The 21,611-nt window shown below is 37.5% G+C and overlaps 1 protein-coding gene across 1 annotated transcript in view; it reads right to left on the reverse strand.

Annotated features, from left to right (window-relative positions):
- The window catches only part of GLRA3 (glycine receptor alpha 3), a 142,189-nt gene that overhangs the window by 14,988 nt on the left and 105,590 nt on the right, over positions 1-21,611 (reverse strand). The window contains exon 6 of the mRNA XM_070794385.1: positions 6,213-6,356. Within this exon, the coding sequence (XP_070650486.1) occupies positions 6,213-6,356 (144 nt within the window). The remainder of the gene's footprint in view (positions 1-6,212; positions 6,357-21,611) is intronic.

The raw sequence follows: 21,611 nt of genomic DNA on the forward strand, positions 1-21,611 counted from the left end.
CCACCCAAACATGGAAGGCTTAAAAGAGTACAACTATGTATGATGTTAAAAATACTTTAGACTTACAAGTCAATTGTCAATATAAAATTCCTTGAAATTTAGCGTCCAGGAGAACCTTGCATTTATTATAGATGACATATGAATTAGCTGGGCTTCCCAGGTGGCTCAAACAGTAAAGAATTAGCCTGCAATGCAGGAGACCCAGGTTCAGTCCCTGGGTCGGGAAGATACGCTGGAGAAGGGGATGGCTACCCACTCCAGTATTCCTGCACGGAGAATCCCATGGATAGAGGAACCTGTCGGGCTGCAGCCCATGGGATCACAAAGAGTCAGATACAACTGAGCGATACTGCTACTACTGATACTACTTCCTCTTTCATGAAGTAGTTATAAACTAGCCAAATTTATGCTCGGTGTATTGAATTTAGATTCAGAAATGGTTTGGAGATTATTGAATGGTAAAATGTAAGCTTAAAAGGATGAATATTTTAGGTGAAACTTTGTGAAAACATGATATGTGTACATACATAGGGGAATTGAAAAGTCAATGAAATAATTTTTTTTTAAATCTGCATATCTATTTCTAACTTAATGTTCTAGATTCTTTCAGTGCCAACTTATCATCATAGGGTGACATAAGATAATATTTTACAGTAGATAGCACATAAAGAGCACTGTGCCTGTTTTATTTAACTGTGTGATGGAAGTCATTATACAGCGTGTGAACTTAAGTAGAGACTATTTTATTTATTGAATATTATTTTCCTAAACAGATATTTCAGAGGGGATAGAGCTCTAAAAAATAGTTGTATTTAACATACACTTGGAATACTTGTTGTAGGAAATAATCAAATTTTTATAATTTTTCTTTTACGTAAGAAGAAATTTCTAATCCCTGTGCATCAGTCATTCAAGTAGAATTAGTTTGAAATTGTTGAGAAACTACTTTTTTTCAAGTATATATCAAATACTTACCTATGGAAAGAATATCTTCTATTTTAGAATATAGCATAAACTGACCTCCAATGGAAACTTTAGAAAATAATTCCATGTATACAGGTACTACATTGCTTCCAACCATGAAGCCTCATTCCTTCAACCAAAATAGTATGCATATATATTTATAATTGGGCTTCTCTGGTGGCTCAGTGGTTAAGAATCTGCCTGCAATGCAAGAGACCCAGGTTCAATCCCTGAGACAGGAAGATTCCCTAAAGAAGGGAATGGCAATCCAGTCCGATATGCTTGCCTGGAAAATTCCATGGACAGAGGAACTTGGTGGGCTACAGTCCATGGGGTCACAAGGAATCGGACACAACTGAGCAACTAACACTTTTTGCACGTTTTTCATATTTATATCTGTTCTAAATTTTATTTGTTTTCATAATTATATTCTAGACCTCACAAAGGGTATTAATACAAGGCAGAAAAATCAATTATTTGTTATTCTTAATAGTTACCTTGAGTTATTTTTTAAAGTAATACAGGACATAAATACATATGTAAATAAGTTTTTGTACAAATAATCAAAATACAGTCAATTATTTTAAAAAGAAAACAAGCAAAAATATACACTTGGCAATTAGTTTTTGAATCTAGAATTTGTGGTCCATTCTTATTTCATTTGCATACACAAGTAGCAATTAATATACAAGAATAAGCAGGAAGATACACCCGAACACCATGTATATGTATTTTTGCTCAGCAAACTTTCATTATCACATTGCAAAGCAAAAGCTGCATGAAATGCATTAAAGCAATCCCATATCATCCATATTTCTCAACAAGTTACATATGTTCAGAAATATTTCGGCATGTGTTTAAACCCTCCAGGACTAAAGTAATGATATCATACATGGGAAGAGCAACTTCTAACCAAAATACTTTTGTATCATGCATACACCCACACACACACAGCACTAAGGATAAGCATTTATGGCAAGGTGCGGTGGTGTGTGATTGGCACACAGCAGGCTAGAACAGTGTGGGGTGGGGAAATTTGGATACAAGCGCGAACGTGTATTCTTTCACAGTATACAAAAAGGATCCATTGTACGTTTACAGGGGAAAAGGTAAGGCGTAAAAGATCATATGCAGTGCCTAGGCCAAATGCTAAACCAAGGTAAAACTTTCCCGGGAATAATATGTTTATCAGTGTAAAGCCCTTTGTTATGTGAAGCTTTCTATAATGGGGCAATTTTATTTACTGCCTCGTCTGCCGAATTAAAATACTATGAAAAACATGCAAATCAGTACTGATGAAAAGAAAGGATATTCAGTTAATTTTTAGACTTATCTTGATTATGTTAATTTAATGATTTAGATTGCTTAGACTGTCACTAAGCAAAGTGTATACTTTGGTTTTTTTTTTTTTAATGATGAATTCATTTGGCCCAGAGGACTATTAGGTTGAGAAAAATTGTTTTCAAAAAGTGAAAATGATCAACCTTAATTATCATCAACCTGAATGATAATTAGAATGTTATAAAAATAAATGTGATGCATATATTTCTAATCAAATGTATTTGCATTTATTGTATTTTTAAAATGTATTTGTATTTTCTTAAATAATATAGCTAGTAAACCATATTGTTTCCTTTTTAAAAAATAAGTATTTATTGACTGTTAGCAAAGGAAATCTGTATTTTCATCAGAGTTATTTTTGTACTGTTTTGTCAGGCAATATCTAATTGAATATATATTTCATACTAACATTCCTTATATACTGTTTAGTTACTGAAAATTTAAATATATACCTCTCCCAAAGACGCAACTATGTGTTATGAAAATTCAAGGCAATGAATTTTTAAAGAAAATTAGTTAGGATAATTACATAAAACTAATTGGATCATGTGAATTTTCCCCCCAGGGATGAAAATTGAAGACATAGGTAGCTACAGTGGGAACAACTATGAAATTTTAGTAGAAAAGAAAAATAGTTGAGGAAGTATTATAATATAGGAATATATAATATAGGAATATAATTAATAACTGCTTTAAAATAATCTTTGGTCTAGATACTTGTTATGAAATTAAGATCACTATTCATCTAACAGTATGTCTGTTGTGTATTCACACAATTGTATCTATTCTTAAGTGAGATTTGTCGTAAAAATTATCTGGAGAGGTATTTTTAAATACACTTTATTCCAGAAATTTTAATTTAGTAGACTGGACTGTTTGGATATGATTTCCCAAGCTAAATTCTTGGGTTTGGGTATATTTAAAATTTAATTAGAGTGATATATTATGGATCTCCAAGTCAAATTACTAATATGCTGTACTGTAGATTACATTTCTAAACACTTAGCCATTCTAATTAGAGGTGTGTCCTTGTTATCTATTTTTAATCAAACATTTCCAAGGATGCTGAAATCAAAATAAAATTAAAAAAAAAAACAAAATCATTCATTTACTCTAAAGAATCTCAACATATATTAACATTAAAAATAGTTTGTAAAGATACATAAGTTAGATAAAGCATTTTATTTTTGCCTTATTTTTAGGTCTCTATTTTCTGGCAAGAGGAGCTGTTTTTAGAACTTATTTGTACAAATAAATGTCCCATCTATTTTGCAACTACTTTTGTCAAAGTGTATGATTATTTTCTCTACAGAGACTATTATAAGATGCATGTGATATTTCTGTGTAATATATATTTTTAAATTATTTTGACCAAACAAATAACTCAGTTCATAGAATGAAAAATAACATTTCAAAATTTTTTTACTGAGTGAAGAGAGACAACGGGAATTGTTAGAAAAAGAGAATATTCTTAGCTGAAGGGGATTGGTGGTTGTTCAGCTTCAAGTGTGCAGGGGTCTGTGTTTCCCCACCCAACACTGCCTGAGTGCAGAGGATGCTGTCTGCTTTTTTTTTTTAACTGATGACCACATTCTTCTACTTAAAGTTAAGAAAATGAATTTACCGTGTCTGAGAAACGGTAAAACTTCTCCAATGCAAAAGCTTCTGTCTGTGGGAAGGTAATGGACCAACAGGGATTGAGAAACCAGAGAATCAAGTCATAGATGGTTAAAATATAATTGCACAATTGGCATTCATTGCACACATCATCTTAACAAATGTAGGTATCAATTAATAGTTTCTCACATACATAAGCTATCCAGCCCCAGAGTATGAACTAAAAAAATAAATGAATTTCTTTACTGTACTATATCTTAATTACAATATATGTTCACTGAGTATTTCAAATGGTGATTAGAAATACAATCAGATGTTACTATTTTTGCACTTCGACACTTTTCTAGAGTGCCAATCACTAGAAAAATTAATCTTGCTGTCTTTCTGTGAGCTAAATAATAAAGGGTGTCAAATATTTTTATCCCAATACACTTACAGGTGGTAAAACTGAATAAAGAGTTGCTGTGGCATGGATTTTTTTAAGGAGGAACCAGAAATGAGTGTCTAAGTTTGTAGAGCATTATCTTATCCATTGGCTGCTCTGACTGCCAGATATGTGGTGGGTGCAGAAAAGGTCTGAGCTCTCATCTCCCCTTGGAACATCACCTGTGTACGACTCCTCATTTCTGGTGTTGGCAGCACGTGGCTGATACATCCTACACTGAAGGAAGGAGAAGAAAGGCAGAAAAATGTAAAATAAATGTGAAAAAGTGAATCAAAATGAGAGGGGGATATAAGTATTGCTTTACTTTTGATTCATGATGTTGGAAGGAAAAATTGTCTTGATCAGTCATTCAGCGGGGAAAAAATGACCACACCTTCACTCCTGGGATACAGAATGCTCTGTCTTATCACAATGTTTCAGCCTGTGCCAGGTATCATGAGAAAAAGGACAAAATGAGAAGTAAGGGAGGTTAGAAAGAAGTGGAGGGGGAGACGGGGAGGCAGAGTGAGAAAAGTGTAAGGACACCAGCAGACTAGGAGAGGCTGGGGGCAGGAGATAAAGTTCATCTCTCCACGAAAATATATGTTAATATATAAATGATGTGCTTTAATGCTTATAAAAAATTGGTCAGATACAAGCTCTGGCATTGTTTTTCTGTCAGCCGTCTTACCCAGAGTATTGCAATGCTGAAATTTCTCCCATGCTACAGTGAATCAGGATGTTTACTGGAGCAGGTGATGATTCTGAGGAGTCAATTAGACACTACTGAATAAATTACTGCTTCAGATGTTCAAATTGAGTAGACTCAGCCCTGAGAGATCATGGCTTAGGGTTTTTTTTTAACATTTTATAAATATATAAATTACAGTCAGTCCTTCAGAAACCATAAGAAATTCCTTAGAAATTAAATTCTTAAAAATGTATGCTATATATAAACCAGACTATTCATTTTAAGATTTGAGAATGTTTTGACTTAAGTATCTCAGTATATTGGATTCTGGTCACAGTTTTCCTTGTAATATATGACTGTGACATTTCTCTATAGCTTGAGACCATTTGCTTTTTTAAAATGTCAGCTGGCACATTCACATTAAATGTAAACTCAAAGATAGGTTGGCTCACAGAAACTCTTTCAGAAAAGGTTGATTGAAATTATGTGCATATAAAGAGAGATGACATTATAAGTCTTATTAGAGGGGAACTACCTCATCCTGTACATCCAAATCCAATTAGAAGATTACTTCTACAGTTTCCTGTGGTCTCCCAGGGATGTCCCTGATTTATCAGGTGATAGCAAGGCAAAAATACACGTTTACTGTGTTTCCAATGGGGATCCAGAAGAAATGTCTCAAAAACACAAAGATACATATAAGAAAGAGACCACATAGCTTTATGTGAACATCAGAGTATTATAAAATAAATAGATAACATTTGATTAAAAAAATTCAAGGAATTAGTTCAAAAAAAGAAAAAATTAATAGCAATAGTTGATGACTTGTGTCAAGTAAAGCCATCAGAAACATTACAGCATTGCAAATAAGAAATGATAGATTTTATTAGTTGAAGCAAAAAATGATGTTTTTCCAGGACAGATATTAGAAAGAAGTCGATAAAGCTCTCATGTCACCAGATCTGCTGTGTAAAGTATTGGAAAGCAACTAGATGTTACTATTTTCTCCCGGAAGCAATTTTTGACAATGTAAGTTTCAGTTGGACAAAATCAAAGGACAGTCATCTCTTTGAGTTTCTATCTCCATTTTCTTTCTGTACATCCCTATTAAACATAACAAATTCACTTTCCAGGGAGAATTGTATCCTAAGGAACTTCATGCATTTAATCACTTACCTTACTCCTTCTCTTTCGTCGAAATCTCAGAAGTTCTTTGTGTTGTCTTGATACAAAATTTACCGCTGCATATTCCAGAAGTGCTGAAAACACAAAAAGGAGGCACACTGCCATCCAAATATCAATAGCTTTGACATATGAGACCTAACCAGGAAAGAGAGAGTGAGAAAAGTGACTTGTTACTTCCATGGAGAACAAAAATGGACATCTGTTCTAAATTATACCATTTATATACTAGTAATTTTTTACTTAAAATTTTTGTAAGTTTTATGTATTAGTCATACATTAAAATATATATTTCTTGCTAGCAATTTTTTTTTTCAAATGAAGCACTAGACCAAATGTATGATGAAAGAAAATAAGATGAAAGGTAATTTTATCATCAGGGTAAGATAGTATCATACTTGAAAAGTGTGCAGTAACATTGAAAGATACCTGCAGAGTAGCAGAATGCTTGAGAAAGTCTGAAGCAATATTGAGATATAGAAAATACTATTGAACTTGTAGCTCCGTATTTTCTTAATTAAAATTTATTTTTTACTTTGAAATAATTTTAACCTTACAGACATGTTGGTGGAACAGTAAAAAGAACTCCCAAGTTCAACAGTTGTTAATGTTTACTTACATTTCTCTCCCTTCCCTTAATCTCGATCTCTTATGTTTTTCTCCCTGAATTATTTGACTATAATATGCAGACATGATGCCCTGATACTTATGTGTTTTTCTAAAAGGACACTCTCCTACACACACTCAGTTGACCTTTCAGGGCTCAGGATAAATTTTGCTAAAATCTGATTCAGAATCCTATGACATCTGTGTTTACCTGAACACACTGTGCTGTAATTGCTTATTGCTTGTTTTCTTTTTGGTTAGAGTGTGAACTCTTTGAGGACAGATGGCATTTGTTTTGTTCACCACCACAGTAGTGTCTGACCGATGTGTGCATATTTGCTGACTGAATGAGCAGATAAATGAAGGTGCAAAATGTTAAAACACCAGGGAGGAGGGAGCCATAGATAATGATTCCTGTGGAAATTCACTATCTCGAGTGATGCTCTGTTAATACCTGGAACTGAATTGATTTTCTTTTAAAAAGAACTGTCAACTTACACCACTTCCAATGGTGTCAACTTACATGTGAGATGTGCCAACATGGGGGCCCTCTGCATCTCCTCCTGTATCTTAAGTGTGATTTCTGCTGATCAGAAAGAACTCTACCGAGCAGAGACAGAAAGAACTCTACCGAGCAGAGAGATGTATGCCCTCAATTTATTCCATGGTTGTGCTAAGTGTCCGTATGTTTGTAAAGCATAGATTTAAATCTCATGAGTTCTGCAATTGTGTCAGAAATTTCTGGCTGCCCTCAAATGCATATGGTCCCAGAAGATGTAATACAGTTTTCACAGGCACCATCTCAGGCTACACCGTTCCTTGGGAAAATAGGACTCATAAAGTGTGTGTGCATTTTTTTTCAACAACCAGGATCTATAATGACATGAACCAAGAGATCAAATAAGAAATTTGGTTTTCAAATGAACCTGACAACTGTTTTCCTATGACAACAGAACTATGCAAACATCATCTATGCAGCCCACATTCTGCTTCTTGTGATCAATACTTGATTGTCGAGACTGAAAAGTCAACTCTCCTCATCCTCTCCTCTGACTCCCACCAACTTCAATTCTCTCTCTCCTCCATCCTCACTGACCCTCCAAGGACAGCAACCACAGGCCCTGGAAGGTTTGGGACTCTAGCACTAATAACTTTAAAACAACACAGCAGTGGGACTTCACTGGTGGTTAAGTGGTTAAGATCCTGTATTTTCAATGCAGGGGGCATGGGTTTGATCCTTGGTCAGGGAAGTAAGATCCTATATGCCATAAAGTGTGGCCAAGAAATAAAAATACATAAATAAATAGTTTTAATAATTCTACCTGTTTAAAAAATAAATAAAATAAAACAGCAGTTTCCTCACCAACACATGGACAACATATTCATGACATATGACACTCATCGCCTGTGATTCTGGTACCGCCTTGTTTCCACCCACTCCTGCCCCTGTCCTTTGTGGCAGCCTCATTCTAATCCAGCCCATCCCCCTGGACCACCATGCCATGGCCCCATTGTTCACTGTGCTATTGGAAACTTGATCTTAAGTAACAATCTCTCCTTGGTATTATTCCTTGGGTACAGGAGTATGAGAAAATGAAGCCTAAATGTTTGCTGACTAGACACTCTAGGCAGGAGAACCGTTGTCTTGGAAACCAAACCAAAGCCACATGTGGAAGACTGCTTCCTTCCTGAAGCTCGTTCTTCCCCTGGCTCCTTGATCTGCATTCTTTGGGTTTCCTCCCTCCACCCCACCCGACTCGGCTCTCTAGGCCTTTCCTCTTCTTCCTGAGATCCTCAGAGACAGGGCCTGGGCCCCGTCTGTTCTCACACTGAAACTTCTCACTTTCAGCCCTTAACTATTACTTTAGATCCAATTCCTCCTTTGCACTCAGGGTCCCCCGCCTCCGTTTCCTGACTAAACCTCCCGCTAGCCAGTTTCTTACACGACTAGCTTTTGGATGTCTCAGGCTCCTCAGACTTCATTTGACTGAAAAGAAAAGCTAGGAATCTCTACTGGACTCAACCAGCAAACACACACAACTGCCTTTTCCTCCTCATTAAAGGCTAGGCTCTATTCATCTCCAAATCTCACAGCAAAAAACCAAGTCCGGGAATCCTACCTTTTGGCTATTTCTGAAATTTATCGTTTTCTGTCCTTTCTTACTGACATCGTATTGTGTATTGATCTCAACCACCATAATCTGTTTCTCAGTTTCTCTTAGGGCTGAAGTTACAAAGATAGTAAGACAAACAAGGTATATCTTTGTTAAAATTGGGGTATAATTGCTTTACCATGTTTTGTTAGTTTCTGCTGTATACAACAAAGTGAATCAGCTATATGTATACATACATGTGTTCTCTCCATCTGGGACCTCCCTCTTACCCCTCATCCCCCTCTAAGTCATCACAGAGCACTGAACTGAGTTCCCTGTGCTATTGGAACCAACATTCAAGAGGGGGGAAATAGACAGCAAAAGTAAGCACACAAATGAAGATAATTTAAGAGAACTGCAATAATGAAACCCCTGTAGGGTCATGGGAAAGGGACAGTGTGAAGGGGGCTGTTAGGTGGCACAGTTCCTAAAGGCCTCTCCGAGGGTGTGATACAACGACCATCTCAGGCCACTTTCTTGCTTGCCCGTCATTCTTCACATTTCTTCCTCTAGTTCTTGGCAGAGACCAATGGACAAGCTCCATCCTGCCTCAGCAGCTTTGAACTCCCTGTTACTTCTGTCTGAAACACTCCTTCCTTTATGGAACCCTTGCTAAATCCTTCAGACTTTAGCTTAAAAGCCATGATTTCAGGGAAACCTTCTCCAAATGCTCAGATCAGTACAGCCCTTCTCACCTTCTTACCTCCACTTTCCTCCTAGAACCCATCTCTCAAATGACTCATTGCAGTTGCAATGATATTTATCTGTGGGTAGTTCTCACAAGGTGACCACTGCTGCTACTGCTGCTGCTGCTAAGTCGCTTCAGTCGTGTCTGACTCTGTGCGACCCCATAGACCAGAGAACATCATTTAAATGCCCCCCCTTCAGCTAATTACTCTGTTCCACAGCCCCTAAGGGCCATTTTCCTAAAACTCTGGGTGGAGGAATGCAAAAATGAGCATGTCCCTGAGGATTTCAAGGTGAAATATCTATACTGATATTTTAGCAAACTATGTGTTGACAGCAAACACCAAATAATGAATCTTATTATTGACCTTGCCCCACTGTATCATCATTATCCATTTACATATCTTTCTCCTTTTAGACTAATGTATCCTGTGAGTCAAGGCAAGGGCCAGGTCTTATTCAGCTTTGTGTTTCAAGGACCTAACACAGTGCCAGTTATATGATGGGCTCTCATAATATTGAATTGATTGAACCATGTGGAGTGACTTGCAATCACTGGCCATTTATTATTAGAGAAATAATTATAATAACTAGCATGCCAGGAATGTTCTTAGGAGTGTCTGTAGAACTACTGAGTGTTCTTAGTAATTGTCCAAAAGTAGCACTTTTAATCCGCACAACTATTCCTCTTATAAAGGTGAGGAGACTGAGACACGTGAAATAACTTGTCATTTTATACACTCAGTTCAATTCATTTCAGTAGCTCAGTCATGTCCGACTCTTTGTGACCCCATGGACTGCAGCATGACAGGCTTCCCTGTCCATCACCAACTCCCAGGGCTTGCTCAAACATGTCCATCCAGTCAGTGATGCCATCCAACCATCTCATTCTCTGTCGTCTCCTTTACACTACCCTGTGTAAAATAGATAGCTAGTGAGAAGCTGCAGTATAACACAAGCTCACTCAATGTCCTATGATGACCTGGAGGGGTGAAGGGGGAGGGAGGTTCAAGAGGGAGGGAATGTAAGTATAGCTGATTCACGCTGTTGTACAGCAGAAATTAACAAATATTATAAAGCAATTACAGTCCAATAAAAAAAATAACATCAGATAGCAACCGCTATACACTGAATATGGTCCTTCAAAAATCCTGATGTTGAAATATACCTCTAAGGTGATGGTAATAGGATGTGGGATCTTTGGGGAGTGGTTAGGTCATGAGGGTAGAGCCCTCGTGAATGGGATTGGTGCTCTCATTAAAAGGACCCCAGAGAGTGTGTTGCCTTTTCTATTATGAAAGAACGCAGCCTGTAGATTGCCATATATAAACTAAAAAGTGGGCTCTCACCAGACACTGAATCTGCCAGCACCTTGATCTTGAACTTCCCGGGCTCTAGTTTCTATTGTCTATAAACCACCTCATCTATGATACTCTATCATAGAAACCTGGACAAACTGGATGCTACCAAGTTGCAAAGCTAGGATTTGAATAGGTCATCTGGCTAAAAAAATCTGTAACTCAACTACTATTATACATCACCTGGTTATTAGGCTCCTTCTATTTAAGCTACCACCATAAGTTAACAACTGTGAGCACACTAAGTAGAAATAAGTATCTGTATCTTAATATTCCAGGCTCTTCAAATTTTACATGATAGTTAAGGGTGAAATCATTACATAGTATACACATTGGAGGGTTCTGTATGTTTGTTGATCCTAAAATCCGACAATAAACTTCCTAGTAGACAATGTAGAAAAGGAGTTGTGAGAATGTAATTACCACATCAAAAACCAAGTGTTTGCTCTGCAGAAGCGAAACTCTATCAGGCAAACATTTTACCCTTTGAAATACAATGAGAGTCCCCTCAACAATATTCTTACATTAGTTAGGATGAAGTGTTTTTATGAGACAGTTGCCTACTTGCCACGTGATAATCCAGGAAGAGATCAACTTGATAAATTATCATTTGAATGTGCAGAGAGCTGGGTTACTGCAAAGCCTTATCTTTTTCATTTTAAAAAATAAGTTTTATAATGTGAGGAAGGAATATAAGCATCATTGATTCTACAGACTTCTTAGATCATGTGATTTTTTTTTTCCAGAAAAATTCTCTATTTATTTTAACCTGAATGAACTTTTTAGACAACCCAATATTTTGCAATATTATCATTAGAAAACAGAGAAAATCTGCTTCTGGAGTCCTGAAAAGATGCATATTGGATTTTATCATTAGTACTTATCCTGGTTATAAAGATTGGAATCCAGTCCCCTTGACCCTGGGAAGCATTTGTGTTCAGGAAACTTGTCTAAGCATGATTTTCTTTATATCTACTTCCAATGATACAAGGAAGTGGGCATAGGAGGATTCAAGCTATGATTTGATAAGAATAACCAACAATCCCAAATCTCACTGGCTTGAAACAGCGAAGGTCAATCCATGTCCACTCAGAGCTGATGGTAACCCTGGACAAGTGTCGTCGCACTGTGACCTCAGCTCCTAGTGTGGTCCCTCTCTGGAACACTGGTGGTGACCACAGCAGAGGAAAACCAGAGCACGGGTCATCTCACATTTGGTAATAAATAATCCAGGCCAGAAGAGGCACAGATCACCAGGCTCAAAACTCACTGTTTATGTGTTTGTGCCCGCATGCTCAGTCACGTCAGGTTCTTTGTGACCCTATCGGCCGCAGGCTGCCAAGCTCCTCTGTCTATGGGATTCTCAAGGCAAGAACACTGGGGTGCGTTACCATCTCCTCCTCCAGGGGATCTTCCAGACCCAGATATGGAACTGAGTCTCCTGCCTTAGCATTAGCCAGAACTATTTACCGTGAACACGAGAAAAACGGACCTGGGAGGTGCAACCTCATCGTGTGTCTGGAAGGGAGACAAAGCCCACAGGTGGCAAAGGAAGTGGAGGCGGGGAAGGGTCTACTTTGTGCTTCTGAAAACTAAACAAGGATTCTGACAAGTCCAGGATTGAAGACAAGTGTGGACTGTGATCTGATCACTGTGATATCTTGAGGGGAGAACTAGAGCAGCTTTCAGTTCTGTTCAGTCTCTCAATCACGTCCAACTCTTTGTAACCTCATGGACTGCAGCACGCCAGGACTCCCTCTCCATCACCAACTGCTGGAGTTCACCCAAACTCATGTCCATTGAGTCGGAGATGCCATCCAACTATCGCATCCTCTGTCATCCCCTTCTCCTCCCACCTTCAGTCTTTCCCAGCATCAGGGTCTTTTCAAATGAGTCAGCTCTTCACATCAGATGGCCAAAGTATTGGAGTTTCAGCTTCAACATCAGTTCTTCCAATGAATATTCAGGACTGATTTCCTTTAGTATGGACTGCTTGGATCTCCTTGCAGTCCCAGGGACTCTCAAGAGTCTTCACAACACCACAGTTCAAGAGCATCAATCCTTTGGTGCTCAGCTTTCTTTATAGTCCAACTCTCACACCCATACATAACTACTGGAAAAACCATAATCTTGACTAGACAGACCTTGTTGGCAAAGTAATGTCTCTGCTTTTTAATATGCTGTCTAGGCTGGTCACTGTCAGCAGTGATTTTGGAGACCCAGAAAATAGAGTCTGACACTGTTTCCACTGTTTCCCCACCTATTTGCCATGAAGTGATGGGACCAGATGCCATGATCTTCGTTTTCTGAATGTTGAGCTTTAAGCCAACTTTTTCACTCTCTTCTTTCACTTTCATCAAGAGGCTCTTTAGTTCTTCTTCACTTTCTGCCATAAGGGTGGTGTCATCTGCATATCTGAGGTTATTGATATTTCTCCCAGCAATCTTGATTCCAGCTTGTGCTTCTGCCAGCCCAGCGTTTCTCATGATGTACTCTACATATAAGTTAAATAAGCAGGGTGACAATATACAGCCTTGACATACTCCTTTTGCTACTCAGAACCGGTCTGTTGTTCCATGTCCAGTTCTAATTGTTGCTTCCTGACCTGCATACAGATTTCTCAAGAAGAGGTCAGGTGGTCTGATATTCCCATCACTTTCAGAATTTTCCACAGTTTATTGTGATCCACCCAGTCAAAGGCTTTGGCATAGTCAAGAAAGCAGAAATAGACGTTTTTCTGGAACTTTCTTGCTTTTTCAATGATCCAGCAGATGTTGGCAATTTGATTTCTGGTTCCTCTCCCTTTTCTAAATCCAGCTTGAACATCTGGAAGTTCACAGTTCACATATTGTTGAAGCCTGGCTTGGATAATTTTGAGCATTACTTTACTAGCGTGTGAGATGAGTGCAGTTTTGCAGTAGTTTGAGCTTTCTTTGGCATTGCCTTTCTTTTGGATTGGACTGAAAACTGACCTGTTTCAGTCATGTGACCACTGCTGAGTTTTCCTGATATGCTGGCATATTGAGTGCAGCACTTTCACAGCATCATCTTATAGGATTTGAAATAGCTCAACTGGAATTCCATCACCTCCACTAGCTTTCTTTGTAGTGAGGCTTCCTAAAGCCCATTTGACTTCACAATCTAGGATGACTGGCTCTAAGTGAGTGATCACACTATCATGATTATCTGGGTCCTTAAGATCTTTCTTGTACAGTTCTTCTGTGTGTTCTTGCCACCTCTTCTTAATATCTTCTGCTTATGTTAGGTCCATACCATTTCTGTCCTTTATCAAGCCCATCTTTGCATGACATGTTCCCTTGGTATCTCTAATTTTCTTGAAGAGATCTCTAGTCTTTCCCATTCTGTTTTTTTCCTCTATTTCTTTGCACTGATCACTGAGGAAGGCTTTCTTATCTCTCCTTGCTATTCTTTGGAACTCTGCATTAAAATGGGTATATCTTTCCTTTTTTCCTTTGCTTTTTGCTTCTCTTATTTTCACAGCTATTTGTAAGGCCTCCTCAGACAGCCATTTTGCTTTTTTGCATTTCTTTTTCTTGGGGATGGTCTTGATCCTTGTCTCCTGTACAATGTCACAAAGCTCCATCCACAGTTCATCAAGCACTCTATCAGATCTAGTCCCTTAAATCTATATCACACTTTCATTGTATAGTTGTTAGGGATTTGATTTAGGTCATACATGAATGGTCTAGTGGTTTTCCCTACTTTCTTCAGTTTAAGTCTGAATTTGGCAATAAGGAGTTCATGATCTGAGCCACAGTCAACTCACAGAGCAGCTTTAGAGGGCAAAACTCACTGCTTTAGAGAGAGCAGCTGTTAAGTAATGAGAGGATGACAGAGGAAAACAAAACAAAACAAAACAAAACAGTACTGATCTTTAACTCCACATTTGTTCAAACCATGTCAGGTCAGAGTTCAGTAAAATTAGTCACAAGCAGGTTACAGAAGAGTCCAGATAGTGCTCTAAAGTGTTGATTTAATCTAGCAGAGGTAATAGATTTTTCAGATTATAAAGACAGGCAGGCTGCCAGGCAAATTCAAGCATGGGAATGGTGTGCTTGTACTACACAGGGTCTCAAAAAAAAGAAAAAGACTGTGCCTCCAAGTACGGACCACGCTTCACCAGTTAATACTCATCCTTGTCCCTTACTAGTTCCACCAGACCCAACTGTTCACTTATGTGTGCATACACCCTCCAAAGTCAACTGGTTGTGTTCCACTTTGATTCAGGGCAAGAGATGGCTTGCACGTATCTCAGGCAATTCTTTATAAATCAATTTAATGTAAGGCAAATTTTTGGTGAGATAATTAAGTAGCGACAATTTTAGATTACATTCCTTTACAAGATCATTGACTGAGCTAAACCATACGAATGGCACCATCTGCTATAGTTGAGAAGCTTCTTGTCCAGATGCATAACTTTATCTTACCATGCATAGAAATGATCAAATGGATCGCCTTAGGACAAATACTGTCCTGCTGGTAGATGATAAGGCATGAATGGGTAAATAGATTAGATTGATTAGACTATAAGCCAGACTACTAAATTATAGCAAATTATACTCACTAATTTATGTTATAACCCAGACTACTATTAATCAAGAATTTCTTGAAATAGAAATATATAGTGCACTTATAAGAAGCACAGCTTTGAAGGATAAGAAATTGATTAAACCAGAAAGTGGTGTGAATCTCCAAATCTAATGCAAACCAACATGCAGGCACTCTACACGGTTAATATCCCAGGACAGTGAACATTTTCTCAATTCTTCTCTCAGTCCAAATTTGCTTTTAATTTGAGAAAGAGGTATAACAAACATCACAGTATATTGCTTTTGATTAGTTAAAACAGTCCTTTCAGTAGGGTGATTCATTATCCGTTGGATGATGATCAATCCTGGTAAATTCTCCCAGTTCCTCTGAATTGTCAAACCGATGAGTAATTCTGGCTGTGAAATGGGCAAGCGGCTCAAAGGTATTTTTCTGAGTTATGCTGAAAAATTTCCTGCTTGTGTCATGGCTTTTTTCCTAGGGGGTTTGTTTCGATCACATTGGTATTTATCTTTCGATCTGTAAAACCCAAATTGTATTACACTTAATCCCTCATTTCTTCCAGTGTAAAAGCTGTATAAGAATTTTGAATATAGTAATGCTTATAGAAAAAGTATTATATTAGTTTCAAAATTATTTTGAGTTTCATTTAAGACTAAAAGCCAGAGAGATGAAGAAAAAAAAAGCTTTTTTTTTATAAGTGTTAAAGTAAAATGAAGCAAACTGAAAAAGAAAATGAACTGTCTGCAGGACTGTATTCTTGGAATTCTAGGTGGTGAATCACACAGATTTTGTGAACTCTGATGTTTATCATCCTGGAGGGCAATTCACAACCGCAGAATCCTACATGTTACATTCATACTAATTACAATCCTCATAAACTTAGTAAGTGAATGATGCTGCATAGAGTCTTTATTTGCCATGTAAAGGCTTTTACTTTAAGAAATGAAATGGCAGAACTGCATTATATCCTAAGTCATGAACTTGACAAATCTTTCCAATCACCAGATGAGAAAAACACAATTAAAAAGGGTAAGGTATTTTGAAAGGTCATTCCATCGTCCCTGACTTAGGCTTCAATTATGGGAGCTTTACTTCCATCTTTTCTATAGGACATGATTCTCAAGACTAGCAAAAAAATCTAGATGTTGCTAGAAATGCTACTTAAGTGCACATTGTTACTAACATTTGTTTATATTTTTTGTGTGTGACCTGCTTAAGGAAACTTGAATTATATTTGTGACTTCTCTTCCCTGTGCATTCTTGCCCTGGAAGTTTTGTATTTCTAGAACATCATCTTTATTATACCTATATACCTTTCTAATACCTTTTCCCAACACCTCAAGATCTGACATTTTCATATTTAACTTCAATCAGAAATCAGGAAGACAGATAAAACTTGTAAGCTATGTCTAACACTGATTTGGGGACCAAATTCTTTATTCCTTTGGCAAAGGGGCAGTTTTACATCAGATTTATCTGTCGGCGGGGAGGGTGGGTCATGGTATGGACTGTAGGATTTATGTGAATACAGAAAAGGGAGTTTAAGACATTAAATAGGGTAAAATTGGCTCCAAGTTGCATAAACACCTTTTGTTTGTAAACTTAGCTTGATGTTAAAGCCCCTGCATTATGTCATTTCAAAAATTTTTTAACTTTGTGATTTGATCATATATTTTCTCCAAATTGTGCCATCAGATTTAAGAACTTATGTCATGGCTCTGTCTCTATGTCATCCACAGAGGATCTGCTTGATGATTGTTAAATTCAACTTAATGAGACCTAGTAAGCCTAAATTGTAAGCACTAAGATCAAATATAGAACCAGAGACAATTTTCAATTTCTATTCTTACTATACTCCTTGGAAGGAAAGTTATGACCAACCTAGATAGCATATTCAAAAGCAAAGACATTACTTTGCCAACAAAGGTCCGTCTAGTCAAGGCTATGGTTTTTCCAGTGGTCATGTATGGATGTGAGAATTGGACTGTGAAGAAGGCTAAGCGCCGAAGAATTGATGCTTTTGAACTGTGGTGTTGGAAAAGACTCTTGAGAGTCCCTTGGACTGCAAGGAGATCCAACCGGTCCATTCTGAAGGAGATCAGCCCTGGGATTTCTTTGGAAGGAATGATGCTAAAGCTGAAACTCCAGTACTTTGGCCACCTCATGCGAAGAGTTGACTCATTGGAAAAGACTCTGATGCTGGGAGGGATTGGGGGCAGGAGGAGAAGGGGACGACAGAGGATGAGATGGCTGGTTGGCATCGCTGACTCAATGGACGTGAGTCTGGGTGAACTCTGGGAGTTGGTGATGGACAGGGAGGCCTGGCGTGCTGCGATTCATGGGGGTCTCAAAGAGTCAGACATGACTGAGCAACTGAACTGAACTGAACTGATTCTTACTATGGGATCTACCTATGTTTAGGAATTACTTATTTACTGAAGACAGAAAATACAGTAATAAAATTGTATACTATTTGTATGTAGTATATCTTTTGCTTTTAAAAGAAAGGGCAGGAGTAAATAATTTTTTTAATTTTTGCACCTTTTTTGTTTCTCTTTTTCCTACAGGAATAAGGCAGGGAAAAAAAACTATTAACATATTCAATGAAAATACTTTTAAATTAAATATATTACTCACATCAAATACTGTATTATAACATTAAATATACTTAATAACTATTGTGTGATGTTAATGAATTAAAAATGAGCCCACTTGTATCATATTTATATTGAACTTGATTGAAGTAATTTTTGTTAACTATACTTTGAATAGATACTAGAATCTTTTTTCAAAAGATTTTTTTTTCTTTAATGTGGACCATTTTTAAAGTTTTTATTGAATGTGTCACAATACTGCTTCTATTTTATGTTTTGGTTTTTTGGCCCCAAAGCATGTGGGATCTTAGCTCTCCCACCATGGACAGAGTTCGCACCCCCTTCATTGGAAGGTAACATCTTAACCACTGGACCTCCAGGGAAGACCCAATATTAGAATCTTATATTCAAATAGTGAGAATCAAAACATTATCAACAGTAATAGTTATCAATAGGAAAACCTGATTACTATACAACCCCTCTCCCCATTTAATTACTGCTGATATTTACAATGTACTCTCCTTTATAACTGCAGGGTAGTTTTTTTTTTTTTTTTTTTTTTTTAGGAGAATGAGAACCAGTTAGAAATGGCAATAGTGAATACGAATACTTTATTTTCCTTCCCATCCCCTGCCTTTTCAGTGTAATGCCAATAGACCTCCATGTGTCCACATAATCATGGTATCCAATTATAAATAACTCCAGTTCATTTCAGTTCAGTTGCTCAGTCATGTCCAACTATTTGCGTCCTCATGAATCACAGCATGCCAGGCCTCCCTGTCCATCACCAACTCCCGGAGTTCACTTAAACTCACGTCCATCGAGTCGGTAATGCCATCCAGCCATCTCATCCTCTGTCATCCCCTTTCCCTCCTGCCCCCAATCCCTCCCAGCATCAGAGTCTTTTCCAATGAGTCAACTCTTCACATGAGGTGGCCAAAGTACTGGAGTTTCAGCTTTAGCATCATTCTTTCCAAAGAACACCCAGGGCTGATCTCCTTTAGAATGGACTGGTTGGATCTCCTTGAAGTCCAAGGGACTCTCAAGAGTCTTCTCCAACACCACAATTCAAAAGTATCTTCGGTGCTCAGATATCTGTTAGATTTATATTATCTAATCATCGTAATCACTTTTATAGTTGATGATTTCAAGAAGAATAAAAGTTAATATGAAAGCTATTGTGATGTTTTCTAGAACCATTGTTTTTATTATACTGCAAGGTAGATACATGCAATATTTAATACCTTTTTCATTAATTTGGTGATTCTCAGGGGTACATATGATTCTTCATAAATAAAAAGTAATTCAACTGAGTTTTTACATTCTTTTTAGAGGGACAAAAAATGGCATATTCTTGCTTTTTAAGTTAACTACTAAGCAAAGTTTAAAAACTCACATTTACTCTATAGAGGTGTATCACATTCCGCATGACATTTACTCTATAGACCTGTATCACATTCTGAGGATAAAAATATGTAAAAGATAGACTATCCTCTCAAAAAGCTACTCCTGGTGGGTTTCACAGACAGACTGAATAAGGGAAGACACCACTGTATACCTAGACTTTCCTGGAGTTTCCTAAAGCAGTTCTTTCTAGAATCATAGTTTATAAATTAAAATTATATTTTGTCCCTCTTATTATTTCCTCTATTCCTACCCATCTCAATACTGAATAAAAAATATATTGAATAATTCCCTGTGTCAAGATCTTAACAACATATTAGTATAAATCAAATATATACTCAAAATAGTTTAATAACTATTACTACTCTCTCTTTCACCTGGGTTAAAATCTAATTCTCCCAAGGAGTATTGCTTTTCCACATCTAAAAAAAAATTCACAAAATGTTGGTAATCTCAAAGAGTTTGTGAGAAGGGTTTTGAGGTAAGCGGGTCTAGGCTGTGACTAAGCTGTATAACCTTTCCTTGTGCATGAGGGAGACAGAGTCCTAGAGGAAGAAAGGAGGGAAGATACTTTGAATATACAGTATATATACTAAAATATACTTTGAATATACTTCCTCCTCTTTCTGGACTTTCATTTGCTCTTACAAGAATCATCTCTGGTCTGCTTCCCTATCAATCTGTAGTTCACTCCTTGAAGTCTTAGGCCTGGATGTCCCTGGTCAGAACTTTGGGAGTTCTGACTTTTTGACAATTCAATGTGGCTATCATATACATCTCAAAGTTAACATGCTTAACCATAGAACTAATACCTCTTTGACCTTCCTCATGAGTAAATATTACCACTGCATGCCATTACCCAGCGGAAAGCCACTTTTGACTCCTGATTCTCCCTTAATCCTCAAAATTCAGTTCAGAAGCAAATCCTGTCTCTTTCACCTGCAAATACATTTTCTCTAAAAAAAAAAAAAAAAAAAAACCTACATCTTTCTAACTCCGCCTGCGATGCTTCATCTCTGCAGCTAGCAACCTAGCCAGATCATCCTCGGCTCTGAACTATCGTTTTCATGGTAGCACCTCTGCTTCCATTTTTACCTCTTCTATCTGATCTTCACATAGAAATGAGAGTGATCACTCCTCTCAATAAAATCCTTCCAAAATCCATCCACAATAAGCTTTATATTTACCAAGTTTTATAAAACCCTCCATGACCTGGCTCTGTGATCACCACCATTTTTCCTCACTCATTCTACTCCAAATAAATCATGTTAGGAAGCATTCCTAAAGTTTTCTAACTTTGAAAAATTGCTGGCAGTAGGATGCGTTGTCACCCTCTTCTGGCCACCTACTGCCGGCACTGCGGAAATGCCAGATTGCTCCAAGCTCCAAGAAATGAATCACAGGAGTTTTCTTGCTTTGGGCTATCATACTCCTAATTTATGAGACTGTTGAGGCCAGTGCAACAGGAAATTTCAGAGAGGAATCTCAGGTCTATAGTTCACGAGGTGCTGACTCAAGTCAGCATTCTCAGAGATTTTCTACTTTGACTTTTACTTGACATATTTCCAAGCTCCTTCTTATCTACAGGACATGTACTGGCACAGAGCCTGACAAAACACTCGGCGATGATCATAAATTAGTGATTTATCATTTCTTCCTCCCACATCTGATAATCCCCTATTGTTTTCCTGAATTTAATTTTGCTTTCCTCCTTCCTAGATTTCGTCAGTAGGAGAATGGTGGATGTTTCCATGGCAAGATTTTCAGGCATCTGAGGGTTCTTTTGTGAGGGTGAGAATAGCAGATCTTAAGGGGCATGGTTTCACACTTCTATTCCTAAATCCAGTGTGAGCCCTTGCCCTTTGCCTTTCCAAATCACAATATCAGGAGTGCATTTTTTTAAGAGACATTCTACCCTTTTGAATGATCTCATTCAATAGGAAAATTTTTGTTTACTCTCAGACTTCAGTGTATGCCATACTGAATTCCAATGTACAAACTGCTGCACATAAGCAGTGC

The sequence above is a fragment of the Bos indicus genome, chromosome 8, assembly GCF_029378745.1.
Source record: "Bos indicus isolate NIAB-ARS_2022 breed Sahiwal x Tharparkar chromosome 8, NIAB-ARS_B.indTharparkar_mat_pri_1.0, whole genome shotgun sequence".
NCBI classification, from domain to species: Eukaryota; Metazoa; Chordata; class Mammalia; order Artiodactyla; family Bovidae; genus Bos; species Bos indicus.